Source organism: Ammodytes marinus (assembly GCF_949987685.1).
Source record: "Ammodytes marinus genome assembly, chromosome: 4".
In the NCBI taxonomy this organism is placed as follows: domain Eukaryota; kingdom Metazoa; phylum Chordata; class Actinopteri; order Uranoscopiformes; family Ammodytidae; genus Ammodytes; species Ammodytes marinus.
The window spans coordinates 26,811,371-26,836,767 of record NC_137233.1 but is presented as its reverse complement, the minus strand read 5'-3'; the positions used below and the strand labels follow the sequence as shown (position 1 = coordinate 26,836,767).

Sequence of the window (25,397 nt, the reverse complement as noted above, 5' to 3'; positions counted from 1 at the left end):
ACACGCACTGACTGGCTGCCAAGAGAATGAACAGAGATCAGTCTCACTCAGCAGTATTGGCCCCACCCAGCTATCGTGTTCTCCACTTTCCTGTCTTCTACCTGTTCCTTTGACTTTCTCTTTATCCAGCATCCAAGAGATCTGCATCCAACATGGTTGCTTAGAGAAACATGAATGAGACCATGCTATACAAGTTTCCAAGTTGTTTCCTTAACTGGACCTGCAAGCACATGCTCCTTCATGGACTATGTAGGGGACATTTCCCCATGGAAAAAAAACACACACACTCAGTTGCATTTCATAGAAAAAGTTTTAATAAAATTCCCTCAATTTCCTCTTATGATACAGTATATGATCATACATGATTATAGCATTGATGACAAGTTCATTCTTTAACAATAAAAAGGCACATGAAAGAATATAGAGCAGATAAAGGCATTTTTCAGTGTTAAATGTTTTTACAAAAGACACTTCCTGACTTGGTTAGAACATGCCCAAAATATACACCAAGACATAAGGCGTTTTAATAAAACCAGGAGGTGCATCTTTAAGTTTTGTGGAACATTAATAAAAATAGAAGACAGACATTCATGTTTTAACAACAAACAAAAAACAAAAAAATCCCCTGACCATACAGTTAGGTACCCGATGGTTCTATTGCTCAGATGTACTGTATGGACGGTGCTGTGTTATCCTTTTAAAGTGCTTAACGGATTGCTTGAGACAATGTGTGATTGGAAAGATAAAGGCATTTTGTACATTTTACACTTAAGACACATAAGGTGAAAATCCATTATTTATATTCAGTGATTTCTGTTCAAATTTGTTTGCGTGTTAGATACCCTGCTAGTGTCATCAGTCCCTGTCGTTGTATGATTGACACATACATCCAAACAATAAGACAGTCTATGGCTTAGCTCTGAAATACACATCTGAATCTCTGCACAACAGTAGATACAACTTGTACTTGGCATTAACACATCACAGTCTTGGCACTGAGGCATGGCACCATATTCCATTTACAAGATAGGAAAGTTCTTGATGCCCTCTCCCCCCCCCCCCTTCCCCCTGCATATCTCAGTAATAAGGCACTCAAAAGTGCAAAATTGAGCAATCATAAGCAATCAGCTGAGATGGATTGAGCCTTGTTGAACGGCAGCCGCACAATCCTGAAGGGAAAGAGAGAGAGAAAAGGTGAGAGGGACTATATATATTCAACATTTGTGAAAACATTTGTTGGGTGAGTTTAGCTTTAAGTACCATTCATTACCATGAGTGCATCCATTTTTATTTTGGGAGGCCACTCAAATGCGTAACCCTGTTATATGAACATGCCCTTTTCAGTAAGCTGTACATTAAGGTGGGAGCAGCAAACTATAGCTACGAGCAAATAATCCCTCAGGCATAAGAAAAAGAGCTTCAGGTGAACGAAACTGCATTCTGGGATGAGGATGTCATAACCCAATATTTTGACCATGATAAGAGAAAGCGTTGCAGAGATGTGGCCCACTTCCTGTTATCGTCTCTGCTGTCAGTTTAGTCAGAGTCTGCATCAAGTAACATGAGTCTTCCTGACAGCATTCCCGAAAGGTTCAAACCACTCCTGTTCTATTATCGCAAACCTATTAAGCTTTCTTGCAATATGACTCACAAGTAAATGTGTCCTTTTAAATAATGCCTTCACTCCTACAGTAATTCAGGGTCTAAGCCAAATGTCAGAACCTTCACACTCAATGCTCCTCCATGGCTCATCCCGTTAAGTCCTATAATGCCCTACATATCGCCAGCTATTCTCGGTTAACGAAAACTCTAATGCGCTTTTTTATGAGCACTGGCATTAAGATTATGTTTTCAGCCGAAATATGCTATTTTTCATATAAAGTGACAAGTGAAACTTTTCTGTATGAGAAGAAGCTAAAAGTAGTGACAAGGATGTATATGTTGATGCATGAAAAGGCGTCCAAGGCGGTTTGCACAAAAATGCCAAAAATGTTTAATTATGTTGCAAAGAATTTGTCTGGAGTATTTCAATTAACCCCTCATCCATATCACTCACCTGTGTCTGGCTAAGCCTCGCTGCCAAACTGACTCAGACGCTTCTTAGTCTTTAGTTCTTTCAGCCAAGCGGGAGAGGAGACGGCACTGAGCGAGACAAAGAATCCCAGATCATGAGTCATAATTAAAACGCATACCAAAATCATCATTTTGTGAGGATTTGATGTGTGCCGCTGTAATGCTCTTCTCACCCTTTGTCCGTGCCGCTAATAGGTGGCAGCACTCGCGCAGCCCCGGCAAGCTGAGCGGCAGAGCGAGGTGAGCGGGGCATTGGCGTGGGAGCGGGGGCTGCTTCCTCGTTTTGACTTTCTTTCTCCTCTTTTCTCCTGTCTTCTTTTTCATTTCTTCCTCCAGGTCCTCCCCCACCTGTTTTCTTTTTTAGCTGAGCCTTGGCGGGAGCAAGAGAAGTGCACTTCACTTAATTCAATAGCCAACCATTTGTATCATGTTACATATTATAAAACTGGAAGGCTTACTTAAGTTAACTTACTATTAAGGACAAAGGGCTCAGACCAGCAAAGACCGGGACTCTCTGAGAGGGGGGAGCAGGGGAGCGGGCTATCTTCGGCTGAGGCTGTTCATCCTCAGAGTCTGAATTCCTTTGCTCAGACGATGCCTCCTTTTCATCTAAAAACCACATAGTTAAACAGATCAGTCTGATTTGAAAAAACACACACAAAATGAATACTGAGTTCAACCCCTCCATGAAGTATGGGAACCAATGTATTTCTGTAGTTTTGAAATCTACTCTTAGTACCCTTTTTTATGTGTTTTTTTCTCACAACTTGTTGAAAATGGTAGTAATACATGAACAAAATGTCATGTTACATTATTTCTGTCCTTGAAACATGCCATTTAATATCTGAATTAAGGCTGAGACACATTGCTGAATATGACCTACTATTCATTTCACTAAATACAACACAAAAAAATTGATCTTTATTTGACTTCCTAGGAACCACAAGAATCTAGATATAACAATCTCCAAAAATTAACAAACGACATTGAAGGACACTGAACTTACACATACATCGGCCCCCCCTTCTACAAAGGTAAAACTATGGATGGCCCAAAACATTTGATAGGACATAATAACCTGTGGTGTCACGGGTCCTCCAGTCCGCCCTTTCCTTCTGGGACACGCTTGCACGGCCGATGCGTGACGGACGTGATCGAATGAGCCTCTTACCCAGATCTGCCTTCATCTTCTGTGCGCTGTTGTCGAGCAGAGGAGTGGAGCTCTGCACACACACACAAACACACAAAATCAAGCAAGCAACATTCAGCATTTGTGTGTTAACTTCCAATCCAATCACCACAATGCAGATACAACAAGTACATATTTCACTGGGCAGGTATGCAAAATAACAAGCAAATTACACATTTATGTTTGTCATATACAGTACATGACCTGCATTTACGAAGGATAAGAAAATAAAGAATCAACGACCTCGGGGAATGGAGCCAGCTCTGCCACTCCATGAGCATTATCAGTGGTATCGTCATCTTCGGAGGAGACTTCAGGTTCTTGGTCAGGGACGGGCTCTGGACTGGAGAGAAAGAAAACTATTCAAAATCATGTGTGAACACAGACTGAAAAGAGAATGCAAAGGGTATTGTTTAGATGGTTTAAGTTCCGGTTCTGGAGTAACTCCGGACCAATTTCACGAAGCTCCACTCTTCTGAGTTTTTTTCTGAGTTAGCCACAAGGGGGCACAGGGAGCTCAACTCTTGAAAGTGTGCACTTGATATGCCATTTTATTATGCAGCCACACTTGGTTATGCTGTCATAGGATGTATCCTTAAACGTATTAATTGCTAACTGCACGTAGTTGTCTTTGCAAAGGTCAAATCACACATGGGTTTAAAGTCAAACCCAGTTCACTGGGATATTACACTTAATGCTCCACTGATACCAGAGACAAACTTGGCTCTCCAAACTGCACCTTCGGGCTACTTACTCTCAAACTTCATCATTGTCAGATTGCTATAGCTCTTCTATTTGCACGCATGCTCAGTTTGAATCGAATCACCTCAGTGTGAAGCCACGCCTTCAGTGCAAGACACAAAGAATGACAGCATAACCTGTCCGGTCCTGTCCTTCTCCATTAGGGTAAAAGTAGGTAAAGGAATCCTCTGCAGTTCACAGTGCGTGGGGATTCTATAGTGTGTTGCAGTGCAAACCTCTTTTCTTACCTGGCAATTTCAGATGTGTCCTCGGAAGCCTCGTTCTGCTGGTCCGGCTCACTGTTTATCAAAGCATCAGTGTCTTTGTCTTCACCAGTTGTGCTATAACTGTTAACCTGTGCCTGAAAGACAGACAGACAGACGGACATTAAATTAAACTGAAATGAGCAAGAAGAAATTAAACAACAGAACAAGACAAAGCATGAAGAAAGCATTTAGTATTGTGGGATACACTGTACTTTGCTAAACTGAATTCCAATCTCATGTTAAACGTGCAGATATTAACTAATGCTAATCCTACCTCTCTGTTAAATGGACTGCTCGATCACGTTCTTTTGATCTGTAAGGTCGCATGTTAGAACCTCACATTGTGGAGCAGTGGCAGGGGGAAAAATGGACCGTGTGCTGAGCCAAGATCACTAACTACAGAGGGGGGGAGAGAGGAGTAGGGACCAGCCAAGCATGCATCTTTTAATGAGCCGGTCACAGAGGCTGAGTTGTCCTCAATGAACACCATGAGCATGTGTATGCACGCACTCACTCGCACTGGCATACACACCCATAGGCCTACACGTAGACACAGCAAACACACTCATGCTGTCACACCCACATGATGGAATGCATGGGTGCACACACGCGCTCACAAACACACACAAACATCGAAAAACAAGAGCAACTAGTGTGCACTTCCTCACAAACAATCCTTTTAGCTCATTCACGTTTCATCAATGGGCACATCCTGATGCTGTGTTGTGTGATATTGTCACCTGGATACAAAACAACACTCGAGAAAACACCCCTGCCCTCCGAGTGATTTCATACACATCTAATCTCCTTAATGAGTCCATCTATTACTCAGGACTCATGGAGCAGTTTCATTTGCACAATGCCTGCTATCTGGCAGCATCACAGCATGACTGAATAGGCTTCTAGTGATTTTCCTACCACCACAGGAGGCTGTGCTTAGCTGCATGGAAAAAACTATTTTGTTCTGACAAACAGTTATACCTTTATTACAGAATAAGCCACTGCAGCTCGCAAAGCCTTAATGTTGTCAATTGACATAATGTGACTCTGAAAGCTCCCTTTCATACGATAGAATTCAAACAGAAAGTGGATTTGTTATCTAAAATATTTCCTCTTGGCAGTTACACTGAGACAATGGGCAAGTGCATCTCAGTGTGATTGGCAGATTTATAATGTATCAGGCAATCCAATTTTCTCGATTTTCAGATATTCAACAGATTACTATGCTGCAGAGAATTTGAAAAATTGACTGGAATGAAGATATAATGCCTTAAAGCAGAAAACATATATTTCTGACCACTCAGAAGCATCTGATGAAGCTTTAAACGGAAACATTGACATTATCACATTGGCATTCATTTGGAGTCATCGTCTTTGACCACCTAACACATTTATCTCTGCTTTGGCCTCCACCAACTACTGAGGAATCCTTTGGCTATTAAGCTTCAAAATGCTCCACTTTGTTAATCCGCTGTCATAAAACATTTGTCTTTCATTAGTTCAGTGCTTGGCAGGTAGCACACAGTGGCTTTCAGTGCTTTCTCACTAAAACACTTGATTGAAAACACAACACTGAGCTAAAAGTCGCTATACTACATTGTAAAAAGCTGAGGGGAACTATCTCAATGCCCTGTGGGTTTGTCACAGAGTGAAAGCTTTCACATTATTCAACTTCAACTACATTCAAAAACTGGATTCAGATGTTGTGAGGGTCCTTATTCTAAAAGTAAGAGAATCAGATATCAATGTTGTACTCCAGCGCAGTACGCCTTAAAGGGTGGCGGATGTGCAAGTCGAGACAGAGTCGGCTTTATTATAGTTTACATCCATCACATTTTTGTCAGGCCCAATGGAATGTGTAAAAGAGCTTGTTTATGGTGTAGTGGACAGGAAACTATCCTGATGCCGTGAGAACATCTCAGAGACCCCAATCTAGAATAATAGACAAACACTGTCAACAAAACATCCCATCCAATAAAGGAAAGTAATGGATCATCTTAAAATTAAATGTGGAAATAGCCTGCAGCTACTGTAACTGCAATTAACACAAAGTCAGACATTCAGCATGTGCTGTGTATGTCTCAAAAATGGCGTCTGGTTGGCAGGTGACACCCAAAGATACATTAGTGTTTTAATATCCGAAGCTGATGGTCAAAATAAACAAAATCAGATAGATGTATCTGCTATTTTTTTGGCATCGTATTTCCTCTAGAACAAGCGGCAGACACAGATACAGAGGGCACTGACATAAACAGCCGTACTTGGATAACCCTTGTCTAACTGTGTCACACTTTGTTATAGTCCTCTGCTTTATCTCTGACACACACCCCAGACACAGAGGGAAAGGGCATGCACATGCACTGATAAAGTGCTACATTTGGACGACTTTATCAGATAGTGCCGTCCTTCCTGAAACAGGCTGCCACTGCCTGCTGCACTCTCCCTCTCTACATTTGCATGGTTATCTGCTAACACATGGCCAGGGAATTGTTAGACGAGGAAACAAACGAGTAACATGTGATGCATGTAGAATGCAAACTGTAAATAGGATGAAAACTCTTTGGTCTTCTTAATTTGACGAACGCTGGCCCTAAAAGCTGCAATATTCATTTAACATTGTGCCTCATGTCAATTGAAATGGGCTACCCAAACCTTAAAATGCTATCAATGTGTAACCCGGTTGTCCTTAAGCAGTTATGTTCAATCGACTTGACCCCTGGATTATGATGAGAGCAGCACATTTCATTTCATATCATTGATCTGCTGGGTTACTTTATCAGCTCGTACAGAGCAGGTTTCACTGGCTCTCCTGTGCAGAGGCTGCCCACTTCTGTTGGAGAAGCGACGCAGGGATCTCCTGCTACGTCTGGCGAAGCTACGGAGTGGTGACATGGCTCTCTGAAACCTTCCTCCTCCACTTTCACCTTCTTCTTCCTCCTTCTCCTCATCTTCCTCCTCCTCCTTCTCTCCTGCGTCGCCCCACACCAGCTCCAGAGCCCCTTGCAAGGAGCGTCTCACGCTGCCCGCCCAGCCCGTCACCTGCAGCTGGGCAGCTGACAGTTTGCCCCCAAAGAACTGCATGGTCCAAACGCTCACACAGCCGGTAGTCCGTTGTGCTCTGAGGCCACCATGGGAACTGGGTCACCACATAAAGTGAGGGGTTTTTGGCTTGGCTAAAGAGATGAGAGTCAGAAAGCTGGGTCTGTGATCTGGCTTTCAGTTGCCCTCGTCAGCAAGCACAAGGTAAAGAGAGCACAGATTGTCTTTTTTTGTAAAAGAAGGTTTGTGATGTCATAGAAAATGAGATACAGTCCAGTTTGCATTCGAGCGTGATCCATCCTCTTTCCCAAAACGTGTCAACGGTTCAAGGCACACAAACTTCCTGGAACAGTCTATTATTTGCCGTCGGTGAAAGAGGTAAATAGTCTGACCAGCCATGTGTTTGCACTGTGACAACAAATATATTCCACTGCAGCATTCACCATGATGGATGTGACATCCTAAACAGTGGCGTCCCGAAGAAAGACATTCCCATCATGACAATATCGCCTATACTTCAAAGACACTGACAGGCTACTCTTTGAAGAAGAAACTAAGAAACTTTTTATCCTGCACGCCGCAAAAAAATTTGAACGATTACCTCTTTTCATGTGCGACAATTCTCTCTTTTGCTGAGACTTGTCCTGCAAGAGTCAAGCCTGTTTGCTTGTGTACTGACATCCCAGATCACATCCCGACTCCATTTTCCATTCAGGATTGAAAAAAAGGAGAAAAAAAGAAAAGAATGGTGGGAAATATTTGCCACTCCAAACATCCAAAGCCAAGTACACTGAGGTAGATTGGCCTTTTATCTTCTCTGGCCTGATTGATTTCACAGAACGTCAAAACAAAGCGCAGGTCTGTGCTCGGATGTGGAAAAAATCCAGAGAGGGAAGGAGGGTGTGGCAGGCTGGGCCAAGGTGATTTCTGTACCTCTGTTCTGCCGCTCTCTTCCCTGTAGGTAAACGCAGGTAACTGGATGAACCAGGTCTTTGTGAGAGGAGAAGGCAAAAGGGGGACAACAGAAAAAAATAGGAGGGAACTTTTGTAAAGTTGAGAGAAAAGTTAGAGCGTCAGGGAGCACTGGATGACTGAGAGAATGGACAAGTGGACATGTGAACTTTCATGTCCGTGGTTTAGCCCGTCCTCTTTTTTGTGCAAGTGTGCCAGAAAGTGTGTGTGTGTGTGTGTGTGTGTGTGTGTGTGTGTGTGTGTGTGTGTGTGTGTGTGTGTGTGTGTGTGTGTGTGTGTGTGTGTGTGTGAAGGAAGGCAGGCAGGCTCTCTCAAAACGGGTTGGAGAGATTGAGAAGAGATAGAGAAAGAGGGGCACCATGTATGGTCATTTTGACACGCTGCCCTGTTGATCACATCTAAATGAGGACATGATGACCACATAGCACCTAAGCTAAACTCAATATGTGATCCATCTGTCTGTCTGTGAGTCAGTTAGCCTGAAGGAGAGTGCACGGTTGCCTGCACAGCTTGTGTTTGCCCAGTAAACACTTTCCTCATCCTGCTCTGTCCAAATGAAGAAGCTTTTCCCGGCACACATTAGTGCCTTGGCTGTGTTTTTCTCTTATAAAGACGTTGCCTTATTACGTTACGTTATACTACGTTTTAAACTATATTCTTTAGCGTTACAGTGGCTATATTATGTTAATTACTCTACATGAGATGCACTTGTGTGGTGCAGAATAAGGAAGTGCACCATTTTTAAGAGCAGCAGCGCCACTCGGTGGTCAAAACAGGGCGGTGCTTGCACAGTCATGACAAGTAGCAACACTTCCATACCAATAGCCTTTACAGCAGCTAAATGGTTATGCAAAATGCCCCCTTGCATGAGTTCACTGGTTTTGCAGGTTGGTTTGTTTGCTGAAGCCTGTGTGCTGCAAACAGACATACAATTTCACATAGATGCATGCAGCCACTAACACTGCAGTTCAAGGCTATGGAGTTCAGTGTTTTCATAAACTCTGCAACAATGTTGCATGTTCCAACAGGTGGCCAATCGATCTGTCTAGACTAGTATGGAGTTGTCATCTGGTTATTGCTTCTAATAAGTCAGCAGCTCTGTTCATCTTGTATTATTTGTGTTTGCAGCATTGTCTCCATCTATCAATCTATCTATCCATCTGTCTGTCTATCTATCTATCCATTGCTTAATTTGTAATATGTAGGAGGTCCCGGAACACAGTGAATGCAACATACTAGACTGCATGGTTCTACTGTTACAACTAAACTGTATAGCCTACAGTTTGCTGGCGTTTGCTCTCTCTCCCTCTCTAGGCTACCTCTCGTAGGCTAATTTAAGTCAACTGAGGGCCCAAAGATTGTTTCCCTATTTTAGCAGAGAGACGGGCTAATCTGTCAAAAAAAAAAAAAGGCCAGACTGGTGAGCTGAATAGTGTTTCGTCGCAGCCGTATCTATCTGTCTGTCTGTCCGTCCGTCCGTCCCACCCACCCACCCACCTGTCCATCCATCCATCCATCTATCTATCTATCTATCTATCTATCTATCTATCTATCTATCTATCTATCTATCTATCTATCTATCTATCTATCTATCTATCTATCTATCTATCTATCTATCTATCTATCTATCTATCTATCTATCTATCTATCTATCTATCTATCTATCTATCTATCTATCTATCTATCTATCTATCTATCTATCTATCTATCTATCTATCTATCTATCTATCTATCTATCTATCTATCTATCTATCTATCTATCTATCTACAGTATATATCTATCTATCTATGATATACAGTGTGTCTTAACATCTGCAAAGCAGAACTAAAAAAAGTTGTAAGTTAAATTCTAAAAGTCTTCAGTCACCAAAACTGAATAGTTGTTGTGCTTTATTTTACTTCTCAACACAAGCTATAAATAAATACCTGAATGCTAAAGTGGCTCTGACTCACCCATAGCTGCTGGAAATAATCCATCCAAGATGCCCATGAGAAATAATCCCCAAGTCCTCCGTACAACCATGCCATGTCTCTTTTGTTTACACTGCCTTCGACTTTGAAAAAAATCGAATGTTTTGCCAAAAGTACAACGGAGGACAGAACGAAAGTAGCTGACAGAAAATTGAGGGACAGACGCACAGGAAGTCACAACCTCACTTCCTGTTAGACAGGATTCTTAACCACGCAGTCGATACAGTTTGATTGATGAAATGTTACAGTTGAAAGATTCCCAAAAAGGAGCTAGGAGTAAAAATAACTGAAGGCGCTGGGACAAAACAAACGTTTTTTTATAACTAATTAATGGTCTAATTTTTCTCTCATCCACATATCACATATTACATTCAGGGCTAGTTGGAGAGTCAGAACCCTGCATAACTGCAGCTGTGTCATATTACCGTCACACCTCTTTAGTCAACACTTTTCTGATTCTAATAAATAAGCCTTTGCTATTGGTATATTTCATGCCATGCTTCTTTTGTTACTCAATGTCACACCTACACACACACAGACACACACACACACGACACACACAACAATTCTGCAACCTGCGACTGAATCAAGTATAACAAGATGTTTTTCTCCATGCCACAGGAATGACTATGTGTTGGTTCAGGTGAGGCTTGTGTGTGGCTGCCGTGCCAGTGTGATTCAGTGGTGAAATCATTTACATGTACACTCCTGTCTCCATTCTGAACCTCACCCTTTCTGTGTTATTGAACAATTAACCCTTTCATAGAGCTGTGTGCTGTCAAGCAAGGTCACAAATCAAGTTGCATTCCCCCGACCGAATGCGGCAGAATTTTTTTTTGATCTATTTACCTCTCGCTGGTCATCTCCTGCGTCTACTTCATCTTCTTGTGTCGTCTGCTCCTCCTTCTCCTCTTCTTTTTCCTGCTCCTTGCTCTCCGTTTCCATCCCCTCTTCTTCCAGCCCCATGGAGATGAGTTGCTCCATCCGAGGCCTCTGCTCCTCTTCCTTTGGACTCTCCCGGGCGAACTCAGGCTCCGGGCTGTGTGTTTTATTGTCCACCCACTCTGGCTCGCTGTACTCTCGAGGGCTGATGTCCAGCAACACCACCTCTCCCACGTCCTCTTTCTCGGCCAGGGCTGTCCAACTCTGAAGGACCGGAGTGCTGTCCACTGCTTTAGGCTTCGTGCCCCATCTCTTCGGTTTGACTGAGAAATCGTCAAAGTCCACTTCGACCTGAGGCTGCCTGACGGAGAAGTCGTCGTAAACCACCTCGATGTGACTCTTCGGGATTTTTGCCGGCGAGTCTGACCTTTTGGGCACGTCTTCGGAGTCAAAGCTGATCAAGTTAGGCTCTGACCTGTCCGCGGCGCTCTCTCGCTCCCTTTCTCTCGCTCTCTCCATCCTCAGTTTCTCTTCCTCCAGTTCTTGCACTCGCTTTCTCTTCAGCATCTCCTCCCTCTCTGCCTCTTTCCGCACCTTCCACTCCTCTTCCCTTCTCTCCTCCTCTCTCTGTTTCTCCATTTCTATTTGCCTCATTCTTTCCGTCTCTTCCTCCCTTTCCTGCGTCTCCCTCAGCCTCTTGTTCCTCTCCCGCTCCTCCGCCTCCAACTTCAATCTCTCCTCTCTTCTCTCCTCCTCCAGCCTCTCCTCTCTCTGTGCCGCCCTCTCTCTTTCCTCTTCTCTTTCTCTATACAACGTGAGCTCCATCTCTCTGACCCGCTCCCTCTCTTGTTCTCTCTGCCTTTCCATCTCCAACTCCTCCTTCTCCTGTCTCTCCATTTTCTCCTTCCAGAGTCTCTCTCTTTCCATCTCTTCTTTCAGCCTTTCTCTCTCAAACTCCTCTTTCCTCAGCCTATCCATTTCCTCCCTTTCTTCCTTCCTCTGTCTCTCCCTTTCCTTCTCCCTCTCCTCTTCTTTGCATCTTTCCCTCTCCATTTCCTGCTTCTGTCTTTCCAACTCCTCCTTCCTCTGTCTCTCCCTTTCTCTCTCCTGCTCCTCGTCTTTCATCCTCTTTCTCTCCAAGTCCTCCTTCCTCAATCTCTCCCTTTCTGCCTCCCTCTGTCTCTCTCTTTCCTTCTCCCGCTCCTCTTCTTTCAACTGTTCTCTTTCCATTTCCTCCTCCCTCTGTCTCTCTCTTTCCCTCTCCTCTTTCAACTTTTCTATCTCCATCTCCTCCTCCCTCTGTCTCGCTCTTTCCTTCTCCCGCTCCTCTTCTTTCAATCTTTTTCTCTCCATTTCCTCCTCCCTCTGTCTCTCTCTTACCCTCTCCTCTTTCAACTTTTCTATCTCCATCTCCTCCTCCCTCTGTCTCGCTCTTTCTTTCTCCCGCTCCTCTTCTTTCAATCTTTCTCTCTCCATTTCCTCCCTCCTCAGTCTCTCTCTTTCCCTCTCCTCTTTCAACTTTTCTCTCTGCATTTCCTCCTCCCTCTGTCTCGCTCTTTCCCTCTCCCGCTCCTCTTCTTTCAACCTCTCTCTCTCCATTTCCTCCTTCCTAAGTCTCTCCTTTTCCTCCTCCCTCCGTCTCTCTCTTTCCCTCTCCTCCTCTTCCCTCTGCCTTGCCCTCTCTCTCTCCCTTTCCTCTTCTACCTCTTGTTTTTGCTTCCTCTCCGCTTCCGCCTTCAGTCTCGTCAGTTCGATCTCCTCTGCTTGCTGCCTTTTTTCGGACTCCGAACGCTTCAGTCGCTCCTCTTCCAGCCTTTGCAACTCATCGCCCGTCTTCCTAAAGGCTCCCACTCTTCTGTAGACGGGCACTGGAACAGGGATGTCCTCCTTCTTGTCCTCCTCCTTCTCCTCCTCTTCCTCCTCCTCTTCTTCCTCACTGGAATCAGTACTGGAGCCCAGCGGCACCGGAGGCCCACCGTCATCTCTCTCCACCACGCCAAAGCGAACGGAGCGCCGTTTGACAATGTCCCTCTTCGGGGCACTCTCACTCACAGCCGAGCCTGGCTCCTCATTGGCACTGTGGCCCGTAGATGGGGTGAGATTGCGTAGTTTAACGCCAGGCTGCATTGATTCATTATTGCGTTCATGCTCTCCAGACGCCTTCTCTTCAGTGTCTCTGGATGTTCCCATGGGGGTCTCTGCCGGCTGTTCAGCAGGTGGGACCTTGGTTGGAAGATCCACCGCCTGACTGGACGTTGTCTCGGTAGCAGCAGGAGATTGGACGGGGGGTGTTTTGGCCGTTTGCTCTGCTGCTGGAGCAGTCGCTGGCTCCGAGCTGCGAGAGATAACACAATATATAAAATAATGTAATAACTGCCAATAACTTATAACCAATATTATTTAAAGCTTATTTAAAGCGGATAATGTAGTAGCTTGCCAATAATTTCATAACATTTCTGAACCAATAACATGATAACTTTTTGCCCATAATGTAGACTATGGGTGTTTTGTGGTCAGGTATTTAAGCAGGTCTAAGTTGACACTTTTAAATGCAATTTTCAGTGCTGGGAGCGTCACATGATTGTGGCCTGGTTTGCACTCTTATCTTGGTTTGATAACAAATATCTGGCCCCAATCTTGATTTTGCAACCAAAGTTACTTATCTCTCCATGATTTTACTTTAGTTTTTTACAGAAACTGGGAGCCCTTCCTCTCTTCAAGGAAAACTGTGCAAAACTTTCCATTCAGCTGTGTGAATTCTATATGCACCAATGGGGCACTAAGAAATACTCATTATATTGAGCAGAGATAAATTACAATAATGTCTATTAAGGTCTTAAGAGTGGCTAAGAAAAGATTTCTGATTACAAAAGATTGAAATAACACCTGGCCTGGAGCCTGGCCAATAAAAGGAAACCAGATCTACCACAATAGGTGAGCATTAATATAAACGTGTTGCTTGATTGCACTAGCAACAGAATGTTGTTTTCCTTCTTTTCATGTCTGAGCACGTAACCAAACACAAACACAGCACAGACGTCACTCACCTATTGGAGCGGGTTCGTTGGGCGACCTGAGGCTTCTTCTCGGTCTTGGCACCCTCCGAGGATGTTTCCGTGACCCAGTGTTTGATTCTCTCCTTCACCCCTGCTGTGCCGTTGGTAATTTCGGGCTCCTCTCTCTTGACCCTGACCTCTGGCCTGGATGATGGGTCTAACAGTAGACTGATTCTACGTTTGATGCTGCCTCCTCCAGAGAAAACCTCCCTCACCCCATCTTCGTCATCCTCTGATGGCGTCTGCTGCGGGCCTGGATCTTTAGACTCTTGCTTTTTTGCATCGTTTTTGGTGTTGGCTGTAGATGTGGTTATACTCAGGCGAGGGGACAGAGGGGGTGGTGGGCCACCTGACTCAAACTTTGCGGTGAGCTCCATGGACAGGCGTTTCCTGGTACTGCCCCGATTGAATGTTGGCTTGGCCCTGGACGTAACTTCACTAGTCGATTCATCAGGTTTCTGGACGACAGAAGTCTGGGCTTCGTCTTCTTTATTTTTTCCGTCTTTCCGTTCTGAGTTAGTAACAATGTCTGTGGATACTTTCTGGTTCGTTTGGACGATGTCGTCATTCTGGATGGGCTTGGACCTGGGTGTCACCGTAGGCGGAACGGTTTGTGAGGCTGGATCTGATTTTCCTAGACTAGAATCAGGTGTATCTTCTCCACGTGGAGTCCCATTGCTTTCTTCTGTTGTCTTTGGCTGATCTTTGGCCGGCACGCTCACAGGGCTGGGTTTGGGAGCAGAGGTGGCGGGTTGCTGGGCAGGTGTGGGCAGAGTGGGTCTGGGGGAGCCCGTGGGCTCAGATTTCCCAGTCGGCTTTGTTGTTGCCTTAAGGGGCGCTGGGATTGTCTTTGGGGCGTGGATGGAGCGAAAGGAGGTGTTCTGCTGTAGAGAAAAGGGCTTTGGGGTGAGCCGGGGTTTGGGGGCCAGAGATGGTTTGGGATTTAGGATGCCATCAGCCTGGAACGCCTCAACAGGGCTCTCCATAACTGAGTCGCTGAAAGGGGAGAGAAGAGGCTTTTACATAAGGCAAACTACACATTTACATGGAAAAACATCTTGACTTTCGGTCGAGATCAGGTGGTTATGTTGTTACAAAGCAGCCTGGGAAAGGCTGGTCGGTTTAGATTTATGAAAGCATATTACTTCTGCAGGTACAAAGAGAAACTAAACAATCATACTGAACAAAGACCGGAAACAAAGAAGTTCTCCCGCTGCGATTATTCCCTTTCTGCTGCTCAGTTTTTCTTCCTCAGTTAAGTTTTAAAGTTATCGCAAACTTGATGGGCTATTTTTCTACAAAATCCTACCATTTACCTATGTGGACATTTTCTCTCTTACCGTCAATATCTCTGACATTTTACTGTCACTTGTTCAGCCAGGTAATAAAAAAAAATGCAATGTTGCAAGCATCTCCTGAAGGCTCATGTTGATTGATGATGTCGAAACTTGATTTAATGCCAATCTCAGCGAGTGGAGATATTTTATGGAGATAATTCATAGGATGGTTTACCTATGAAGGATTGAATACCTGGAGACACAATCACGAAGGACACTTCTTTATGTCACGAGCAACATGGACATTTTATCATATAACTAATATAACAATGTCTGACCTCTTCAAGATTGTATAAACTAAAACTCTTTGTCATATCAAACTTAGAACAGGTGGTAAACTTTATGACGTCCAGTGTGGATCTTTGGTTACTAAATCATGGCTTCAAAGTGCACCCAGCAAGTGAACAGGTACAGTCATTGGGTGATTGGGTAACACTACTCAGATCCCTTCAACACAAGTTGATAATGTATTATAGCCTACATAAAAAATGTATTGGCAAATTCAATTCAGTCAATTTATAGAAATAAACAAAATACTCCTAAATGATACCTTTTCACAGACATGAAGTGTGATATTACACTGTTACGATATGTGATTCTGGAAATAAAGTGAGCAGCCTGTCACACACAGTTTTGTCATTCTTAAAACCACACTTGATATGATAAATCACTTCAATAGGAATCAGGACAGGCAGGTAGTAGAGTGAAGCTCGCCCGGTGAGTCATCATCACACACATCAACAATTGGGTCTGCACTAGGGATGACACAATCACACCGAAACCGCTGAAACGAAACAGACTCTTGCTTGATGATCACAAGAGCATTTTGATCAGGGAAAAGCTACATTTACACACCCTTGAGGGGGGAAAAGATAACAGTGTAATGTGTCCAAATGGGTCACAACTAACACCAAGCTGCATGTCATCTGGTTTGACCGGTAAGACTTTTTTTTTTAGCACAAACTGGTAACTCCACACCATAGCTCCACACCCAGAGTTTTACACTGTGGAGCAAAAAAACGTTCACACACAGTCACTCTGTTACAGTGCTTGGATTCAGTCCGTGCATGATATGTTTGGTAGTGATCTTCCTGCTGCGTTGCTCAAATAAACACAGAAGCACCTGTTGGGTGTGTGTGGCATTATTTCAGGACTACTTCAAAAAAACACCTGTGAAGTTAAAAAAAATTCCTGTCATGAATGTCCCTGCTATCCTCCTCTGGTTGAATTCATAAGACATAGGCTATAGGCTACACAGCTGATGGATGATTGCTGCCTGTATTGGTTTACCATAGGCAGCGTTCATGGGAGCACAGGGAAAACAGCAGCAGCGTTGTGGGATTTATCTTTGTTTGCCTTTAGTGCCTGTTGCCCTGCCAAGGCTGACGTGACACTCAGTAGGTCTACGCTACCTCCCGTTCAGATGCCCATGGTGTTATTTATTTACTTCTTTGAATGATGGTCACGTAGATTGGGGTCAGCCTCGTCCTCTGGGAGCCAAATAGCCTAGGCCTATCACGACCAATGACGCAAATTAAACTGAGGAATAAACTTTCTACTCAAGCCTACGTTTAATGGCGGTGTGTTAATAAGTTACTAATAAACGCGCCCACAATGAACTCCCAGTCGTTGAACCAGCCGCAGTTTGTCCTCCGCTGGGCTGCTGGACAAAGGAAACTGAGACAAATTAATGTCACTTTACGTTTAAGTTCACGCAGGGCTGTCAGTCCCGCGAGCGACTCTTTAATAAAGATAGTGATAAGGATGCAGGTTGGTACAAAAACGCTACAAAAACATAGCCGTAAAGACGGTGCACCTGCTCCCAACATCAGCTTTGCAAACTTTCCCACAGAGATTAACATTTCGTTAGCAGCGTAAAGTTTATAGGCTAGGCTATATTTACAACCTATATTTGTTTATTGTTACCTTATTGTCTTCACGCAGTCATAGGTGGATGAAGGAAGGAATGAGGGAAGCGTGAAGATGTAATACAAAAAACTCAGTTTTCCACGACGGTGCCGCCCGTTGTGCTGTTGTCAGTGCGTGTATGTGTATGTGCATGTGTGTGTGTGCGTGTGTGTGTTCCCCCCCCCCCCCCCCCAAGTCATTCACACAAGAGACGTCAGACTGCGCCGATACCATGCAGACACTCCCTCCACCGTCCTCAGGTCGATCCACGCTGCTCCGTGGTCAAGTCAAACGTTGATGGCACAGGAAACAGCGAGTATTTCTCTTCAAAATAAAATGAGCCATTTCCAAAGCTAGGCTATAGGTTTACATCCAGCCCCATGTTTTGATTTAGCCTGGTCCTACCAGACCATCACAGGCCTACTTAATTTCATTTGTACGAGAGGTCTGGAATCGCTCAATTGACAAACGTTAACTCACTTGAAGGCGGGTGTCTTGGATCTGCAAAGTCCCACTCTGGATCTGCCAACCAATCGCATAATGTTTGGTCATGCCTTTATGTTATGCGTCGACTTCTGAGCCACTCCCTACTATGTTCGCTGATTGGAAGGCCAAAAATCTGGCCAGAGAAAATCTAAGAATATACCACAGACCCAGACTGACTACTGAAGGGAAATGAAAATTAAGCGGAAGTAGGCCTATGTAGGTGGGCGGTGCCAGGCTAAGGTAAACTGAAAAGAATTTAGTTATGCACTACTTATTTTAGTAATGTTTATAGTTTACTAAAATATAACACTAGAAAAAGTTAAATAAAAACCTACTGAATTAAAAGTGCATCAATAACTAGGCTATAGGCCTAGTTCAGAGTTGTTCAATTCAAATGTTGTTTGATAAATTAGACACTTATGGCACATCACTGTAGGCTATTATAAATATTAAGGTTTTCTTTCCTTATCAATGTTTGTGGCCAGGTATTGGGCTGAGAGAATATTTCAAAGGGGGTTGGCTATAGGCCCATTATTGAAAAAAGTTTGAGAAGCCTCCGAATCAAACACAACCGTCTCCAAACAATTCTGTAGTGACAAAGTAGAACTAATTCTGGCTCAATTTTTACTGAACTACGAAGCAACTCACCATGATTAGAAATGAAGGCAATTTATTTTAGAAAATTTTAAAGTTTGTTCTTTTATTTTGAAACGTTTGATAGGAAGTGCTGGTAAATGAATTGTTTCTTGACATTGTAGAGCTACGTTGTTTAAAGGACTGGATAAACAGGTTATGACTGAAGCAAAAGGCTCAGTGAAAGGAATTGGATCCAAGCAGCTCTCGCCGATCTGTGGAGAGTGCCGAGGCTACCGGGGGCATCTCACAGCAGGAAATGCCCCTCAGCTCCCACACACTAAAACGCTCATTTGCATGACAGCTGAGCCTCTACAGACTTCATTTGCATTTCCTGCGTAATGCGTATTACGAACACCACACAAGAGTTAAATGCTCTTTGACACTCACTCACCAAATCTGGGAATTAATTCCTATAGTGTGTGTGTGTGTGTGTGTGTGTGTGTGTGTGTGTGTGTGTGTGTGTGTGTGTGTGTGTGCGCGCGCGCGTGCGTTTGTGTGTTGGGCTAGTTTGGTAATTCAAGAAAAGTAACATTTTTACAATAACAACTAGGCCTACTTAAGCACAGCTTTGAGGTAGCCACAAGTGTTGTGAAGTTATCACCAATTTTCAGAACTTTTACAAACCCATCAATCAATTATTTTGATTGAATGTTAAACGGGGGAAAACACAGGAGATTTATCCAAAGTGAAAAGGCTTTTATTTTAATGCATAGGCCTAGTAGCAAAATTATCTATTGATATATAATACAATAACAGTAACAGGGGACTATTCTCTGCATGGAGAACTTTTAGTTTAGTCTACTTTTACTTTATAGGTAGGCCTACATTTTTTAATATCATTTAGAAGCCTACATTAGAGTCTTTTGCAGTATTGTATAAATAGTCAACTCTTACTTGAGTTTAATTAAGTTAAATAAATCGGAATACTTCCTCCACCACTACATTTCTATTACCTACAAAGCTCCACCTGAACCAGCTGCAAAAGGCTATTTAAATGGGCCTGGCCTACTGCTTTACATGTTTGTGCGTCAGAGTGAGTCTTATCCAACAATAATAAATAGCGTACATTTAAAAAAAAATCTGTATTGCTACTTAAGTAAACGACCATTTCTACCAGCATGCTTATTAGGCCTATTTGTCACAATAGCAGGCTACAACAACGAGGTTTTATGATTAGGCTATTATTATGAAGCATAGGCCTATTTGAAGTATAGTGTTAGGCCTAGTAATAGTAGGCTAGTAGCAGTCCTAATATTAGTAGTAGCCCTAGGTGAAGTATTAGTATTTCGTTATATTTGGCTATTAGGCTACACTTGGACATTACTTATTTTCAGGTCACAGACCTAGGTATAGAACGTTGCCCCCTGGTGGACGTCTCGAGCTACCACTTCACATCCTCCTCCGTCTCACAGCCAGGGCAAGTTGTCATGGCAACTGTACAGCATGTGCTTACAAAAACAAGAGCTTGACCGTTCACCGACAGTTGTCTCGACATTCGACATTTACGACGCCATCTTCCTCCTCTCGCGTTCACAGGAGAAGCCTACGACCGACATCGACCCGTCGACAGAGGGGAAGCTGACCACAGTAAACGATGAGCGGAGCCAAAGCCCGCAGTGACGCGCCTGTTGCTGAAAATGTCCCAGGCGGAGGGCACAGCACTGCGGCTCCGCCGCGGGACCGCAAGTCAGGCGGAGGGGTTCTGAAGAGGCTCAAGTCCCGGAGGAGCCAGGTGGAGAGCAGGCCCATCACGGAGGAGGACCTGCGGACGCAGAGCGGAAACATCTCGCCGGAGGATGTGTTGGGACTGCGGATGGCTACGCGAGGTTTGAGCCTCTCTCTGTAATGTCTCGTGGACCCAAGATGCGATGCCAATGCCAAATAATATTCAATCTGCACGTTATACGCAGTTAGAGCCAGCTGTCATTTGATAATGATGAGATTAATATGGTTTTAGGCCTACTTATAGCCTTTCTGACAAAATTCTGTTGGGGGGAAAAAACATGTGACATCACAAATAATTGTCAGACGTCATCAGATAATCTTTTACTCGTGGGAAACCCCGTTGTTGCTATTTTAAGCAGCTCATTGGAGAGTGTTTGTGTAAACAACAGGATGATTTGTTTCATAAAGGTTCTCTGCAGTGTTTCTTTATTTTTTACTATGACTAATAAACTGACATCAAACTCATAAACAGTAAATTACCTAACGGAGAACTACTATGACGTCACTGGTTTGGCTGTTCGGGGGTCCTGTTAATGACTTGACTACATTTTGCTACATTTGCAGCTGTTGAGGAAAACTATAAAACATGAAAGGGATTTAAACTGTATCAACTGAGATTAAATGTAAAGCTTCAGCTCCCTCTTATGAGGGACAGGTTCCTGCATGCCTGTAGATCTTCCCCTATACCTCATTAATTACACAGTAGATGATGTCAAAAGCTTTGCTCTACCTCATCATTATTATTGTTAGGGTGCATGTAGCCTATATGCAAAGTTGCATGTGTCTGTGTCTAAAACTAAGTTAAGGACTGTATTGTTTATGTTATCGAGTGTGAGTCCAAGCAGCCTGTTTACATGTTAACTAGGCTACATATGAACCACAATGGCTTGAAAATCATTTCAACGATATATCGCACCTGTGTGTCCTTGTTGCAGGGTACCTTTGTAAACCAGAGGACAATATTTATAACATCGACTTCGTACGCTTCAAGATCAGAGACCTGGAGACCAGCACCGTCCTGTTTGAGATTGCCAAGCCCCCACATGCAGGTATAGTGCATCAGCCCACACCGCTCTTTCACCGTGTCATTGAAGTGTTTGTTTCTGTAATGCTTATAATAAGCTGTTGTAAGACTGTGAAGTGTCTGTGGCGTCTGAGCATTCATAAAAGGAACTTACTTACCATGCTGACAACCTGAAAAAGCTTAACGTGTATGTTAGGTTCAGACACAGCCATTGCTGGTTGTTTGGATCAAAAGAATAGAATCCTCAGTGTGTGAATCATTTCAAATGTTGTCGGTATCAGAGGACGATGAAGAGAACAGAGAGGCAGATGGAAGCGCGGGCCGGTTCGTACGCTACCAGTTCACCCCAGCTTTCCTTCGACTGAGGACTGTTGGAGCCACGTGAGTGACTCACACGTCACCGACACACACCTGAGGGCAACCCAATCACCTGTTCCACACACAAACAAATGAGAACAATTGCAGCATTGTCTCTGTCTGTTAGCTTTGGAGACAGTGCAGTATGACTCTTATAGTAACTTTATGCAAGAACAGACCGGCAAGGTACTCCTGTGACATTCCCTGTCTCCCTTTCTCGCCGTATTCAGTGTGGAATTCACAGTTGGAAACCGCCCTCTAAACAACTTCCGCATGATCGAGAGGCACTACTTCCGTGATCACCTGCTGAAGAGCTTTGACTTTGACTTTGGCTTCTGCATCCCAAACAGCCGAAACACCTGTGAGCACATCTACGAGTTCCCTCAGCTGTCTGAGAGCCTGGGTGAGTCATCTTTACCCTATCCATAACCATTGAAACCGAAAGAAATACCTTAAATAAATTTGACCTTGGAACCTTTTGTTTCATGTAATCTGTGCACCATGCAAATACAAAAAGGAACAGATCAGCAGGTGACATTTCCCTAAAGGAGATTTGTGAGTCCTTACTTGTGATGCGTCACAGCGGAGACTCAACAAACAAAATGTTACAACTGGGCGAGGAGTGTTTTGGTGGTGAGCTCATCAGCTTTAAGTGATGCAGGGATTCGCGTCTTTGAAGTCTGTGAAACATTCACAGTTTTCTATCATACATTATTTGTTTATTGTGGATACACACATTTTTATGAACCTCATTTAAGTTATATGTGTCGGTGTGTCACCCTGGTGTCACCTGTGAGTCCATCTGTATCTAGACACATTGTTATCTAGACACATTGTTATTGAAACAGTAACGCCCGGGCCACACATCCCGCGTCTACCGCTGGAGCGCGTCTGTGTCTGTTACTACTGCATCTCTGTCTCTGTTGTCGGCATGTAGATGTTTCATGTCATTTTATGATACATATGCTTAATATCGAGTTACGACAGAAATCCGTGTGCCTCTTGCCTTTTATTTTGTTATGTTTCTGTTTCTCTCTCCACGTTTGCGTTTGTGATAAGTTTTATTTTGAAAGAGACAAACTGAATAATGCTGGCATGAAGTCAATATGACTCAACAGAGTATCAGTTAAAGCAGAGAGACCCTCGCTGAAAAAAAGGCGGGCCTCCTGAGGTGAAGTGGTGCGTCGCTGCAGACGCGCCTCCGACGGGCACCGACGGCGCCTAGGAAGTGGGATGTGTGGCCGCTGTCGTCTGTTAACACAGTCACCGGAAAATAAAGCCCGCGGAGTGTGTGGCCTGGGCCTGAGTGATAGTAACATCATCAGCTCCCACTATAGAGCAAGAGTAGATGATCTGACCAGAGTAACATTGTATAAATGTATGGGAATAAGTTGTTTTCTTGAGTAGACTATGGCTTCTCAAAGGATAAGGTTTAGTTGGACACTGTCAAACATGGGGGACGAAATCAACAGTGCTTGTTTTGTGTTAAAAATGCATTCTGAGGGAATTTTAAATCTGAAATGTCTCTCTTTTGAATTGATTTGGATAACTCAGACTACTTAAGCCTCGTATAAGCTTAACAAGGACAGTGGGTTGTGTCATGGCCGGTACAATACGGAGAGGTGTAAGGATTACAGTGATTTCAATGTACATAATGTGCGGGTATCATATTACTACACCTGAAACTGTCCTTAAAGGCTCTCACATAAAACGCCTTGCATTATGTGATGACAACTGTGGTCTCATTAATAGCACCACTAGTTTTGCTATGATATTATTGTTATTATGGCATGGGATGGGACAATAGTGCCCCTTGTTTGCAATGGTGGCCCTAATGGGAATCAAATCTCTTCCCACTGTACCACAGAGCCACTTACGCAGTTTGACATTTAGAAGTGTTCCCAAGTGTTTAAAAAGACTTTGTTTGGTTTGTTGTATGTCTTTCAGTCCGTCAGATGGTGGAGTGTCCTTATGAGACCCGGTCAGACAGCTTCTACTTCGTTGAGAACAGACTGGTCATGCACAACAAGGCAGACTATGCTTACAACGGAGGACAGTGATGCTGGCCTGCACACACACGTACACACACACACACACACGTGTGCCCCCACACACACACACACACACACACACACACAAGCATAAACACATAAATACTCATATTTGCAGATATACACAAACACAAATGCAAGCATATGGCTTAAAACACATACAGTTTATTCGCTCATACCTGCACCAGCATTTACAGTCAGAGTTAAGTTGCCTGTTAACGTATGTAAAGATGAACCGCTATTTATTACAATATTTTTTTTATTTTTATGATGTGTTTTAAACCAAAAGAGGACTCATCGCTCTAGTGGCCACGTGACGTGTGTCTCCAACAGACCCAATGGTTATTAGATAGATGGTTAGTGTCCTACAGCCCCCTCAATACACACACACACACACACACACACACACACACACACTAACACACAAGAGCACGCACACAGATACTCAATCCCCAAGTGACACACATAGTGTTTACACAGTGTTTGTCAGAAGCAGCTGTTCTCAGAGCTACCGCCTCCACAGTCCACTCCAGACAATATCAGGGGGGAAAAAGAAAGAAACCATACACAATAACACTCCTGTCAAAAACACATGGTCACTCCTGTGACCCCCTACCCATCTCCCTCTCCCCCCTCATACACACAGACACATCAACAATAGTACTGTATAAGATTTGGATCAAAGGTCTTTGAGATTTTTACTATTTTTTGTGTGTTTCTGTTTTACAATTTCCTGTGGTTGATAGCAACATGGAAATATATCAGGTAACCGTTAACTGCGATGTGACTGTAACTTCTTGAAGGCATCCAAGCAAAAGACAACAAACTCACTTTGAGAACAACAGTCGTAAGAGAAATTTCAGGTAGTGGTGACTCATAAGTTCAGAGAGCGGCAGCTATGATCTGACACCATGATGCATGTGATGGTTTAAGCAAAAAAAAAAAAAAGGGAAATATTTGTAAGACGTAATCCGGTTTTACGTGTGGAAAAAAATTAAAAAGAAGTGTACTTTGTTCAATGAAATGGTTGGACAAATTCTTAACTTAAATAGATTTTTTGTTGCTTTTTTCCTAATCATTCCCTATTTGCACACGTCCTAAAACATCAAGTCTGGAAATTGAGTGGTCTTTCTTCTAGATATGGTACTCCTTCCTCTTTGTACTTTGTAAACTTTGGTGTTCAGGGTTAAAGGTAGTGTTTGTAAAATACATAAAAAGTATATATATATATATAAATAAATATAGTTTGTAAAATGTGGTTAAAGAAAATAAATTAAAATTTTCAGAAACATGGTGTGTGATTTTTGTTTTATTTCTGAGGATGAGGAAAGTTGAAGGACGTTGAGCTGAATTTGGTGGAAGGACTACAAGTACAGTCCCAAAAATGGCCACCAGGAGGTGTTATAATATAACTGGGCTGTAAACACCAAGCTTCTGGCTCTAGTTTCGCCTCATGTTTGATTGTGGAAATGATCACAGCAGTGTTTTTTTTTAAATATCTATCCTGGGGCATGTTGACGTTTATATCTGGTATTTGATCCAGAAGAGGTCATGATCTGATCACTTTACATTTGTCCGTGGCTATGGTTTCACCAAAGAGAGGGCATTACACTGATAGTATCATTTTAATTCCACATCATTACTTCATCTACAGGGCCACATGTGAAACGCTAGCATAGCACGC

General features: G+C 43.4%; 2 protein-coding genes across 5 annotated transcripts; one reads left to right on the top strand and one right to left on the bottom strand.

Annotated features, from left to right (window-relative positions):
* Positions 1–291: 291 nt before the first annotated feature.
* On the bottom strand, positions 292–17,613 carry LOC307248939 (uncharacterized protein). Of its 4 annotated transcripts, none has more exons than XM_080025500.1 (11): positions 17,453–17,613; positions 14,181–15,185; positions 12,530–13,468; positions 11,101–12,472; positions 4,252–4,364; positions 3,506–3,605; positions 3,152–3,296; positions 2,546–2,682; positions 2,247–2,443; positions 2,057–2,142; positions 292–1,169 (listed from the first exon to the last, which is right to left on the bottom strand). In XM_080025500.1, the coding sequence occupies exons 2-10, from the start codon at positions 15,173–15,175 to the stop codon at positions 2,067–2,069; spliced, it is 4,074 nt and encodes a 1,357-aa protein (XP_079881626.1). In that variant the 5' UTR covers positions 15,176–15,185; positions 17,453–17,613; the 3' UTR covers positions 292–1,169; positions 2,057–2,066. The 4 variants fall into 4 exon arrangements, with proteins under 4 accessions (XP_079881626.1, XP_079881628.1, XP_079881627.1 ...); XM_080025502.1 differs by having other exon boundaries at positions 12,653–13,468; XM_080025501.1 differs by having other exon boundaries at positions 11,101–12,753; positions 12,838–13,468.
* A 2,490-nt stretch (positions 17,614–20,103) lies between these two features.
* LOC307249015 (protein unc-119 homolog B-like) lies at positions 20,104–23,947 on the top strand. The gene is made up of 5 exons (XM_080025608.1): positions 20,104–20,382; positions 21,217–21,330; positions 21,587–21,686; positions 21,893–22,065; positions 23,610–23,947. The coding sequence occupies exons 1-5, from the start codon at positions 20,151–20,153 to the stop codon at positions 23,720–23,722; spliced, it is 732 nt and encodes a 243-aa protein (XP_079881734.1). The 5' UTR covers positions 20,104–20,150; the 3' UTR covers positions 23,723–23,947.
* The last annotated feature ends 1,450 nt before the right edge of the window (positions 23,948–25,397 follow it).

Coding starts and splice junctions, on each gene's coding strand:
- LOC307249015 (XM_080025608.1), top strand. CDS start 20,151: ATGAGCGGAGCCAAAGCCCGCAGTGACGCGCCTGTTGCTGAAAATGTC. Junction 20,383..21,216: donor ACTGCGGATGGCTACGCGAG/GTTTGAGCCTCT, acceptor TCCTTGTTGCAG/GGTACCTTTGTAAACCAGAG. Junction 21,331..21,586: donor TGCCAAGCCCCCACATGCAG/GTATAGTGCATC, acceptor TGTCGGTATCAG/AGGACGATGAAGAGAACAGA.
- LOC307248939 (XM_080025499.1), bottom strand. CDS start 15,175: ATGGAGAGCCCTGTTGAGGCGTTCCAGGCTGATGGCATCCTAAATCCC. Junction 3,606..4,251: donor GACACATCTGAAATTGCCAG/GTAAGAAAAGAG, acceptor CTTTCTCTCCAG/TCCAGAGCCCGTCCCTGACC. Junction 2,143..2,246: donor ATTAGCGGCACGGACAAAGG/GTGAGAAGAGCA, acceptor TGTCTCGCTCAG/TGCCGTCTCCTCTCCCGCTT.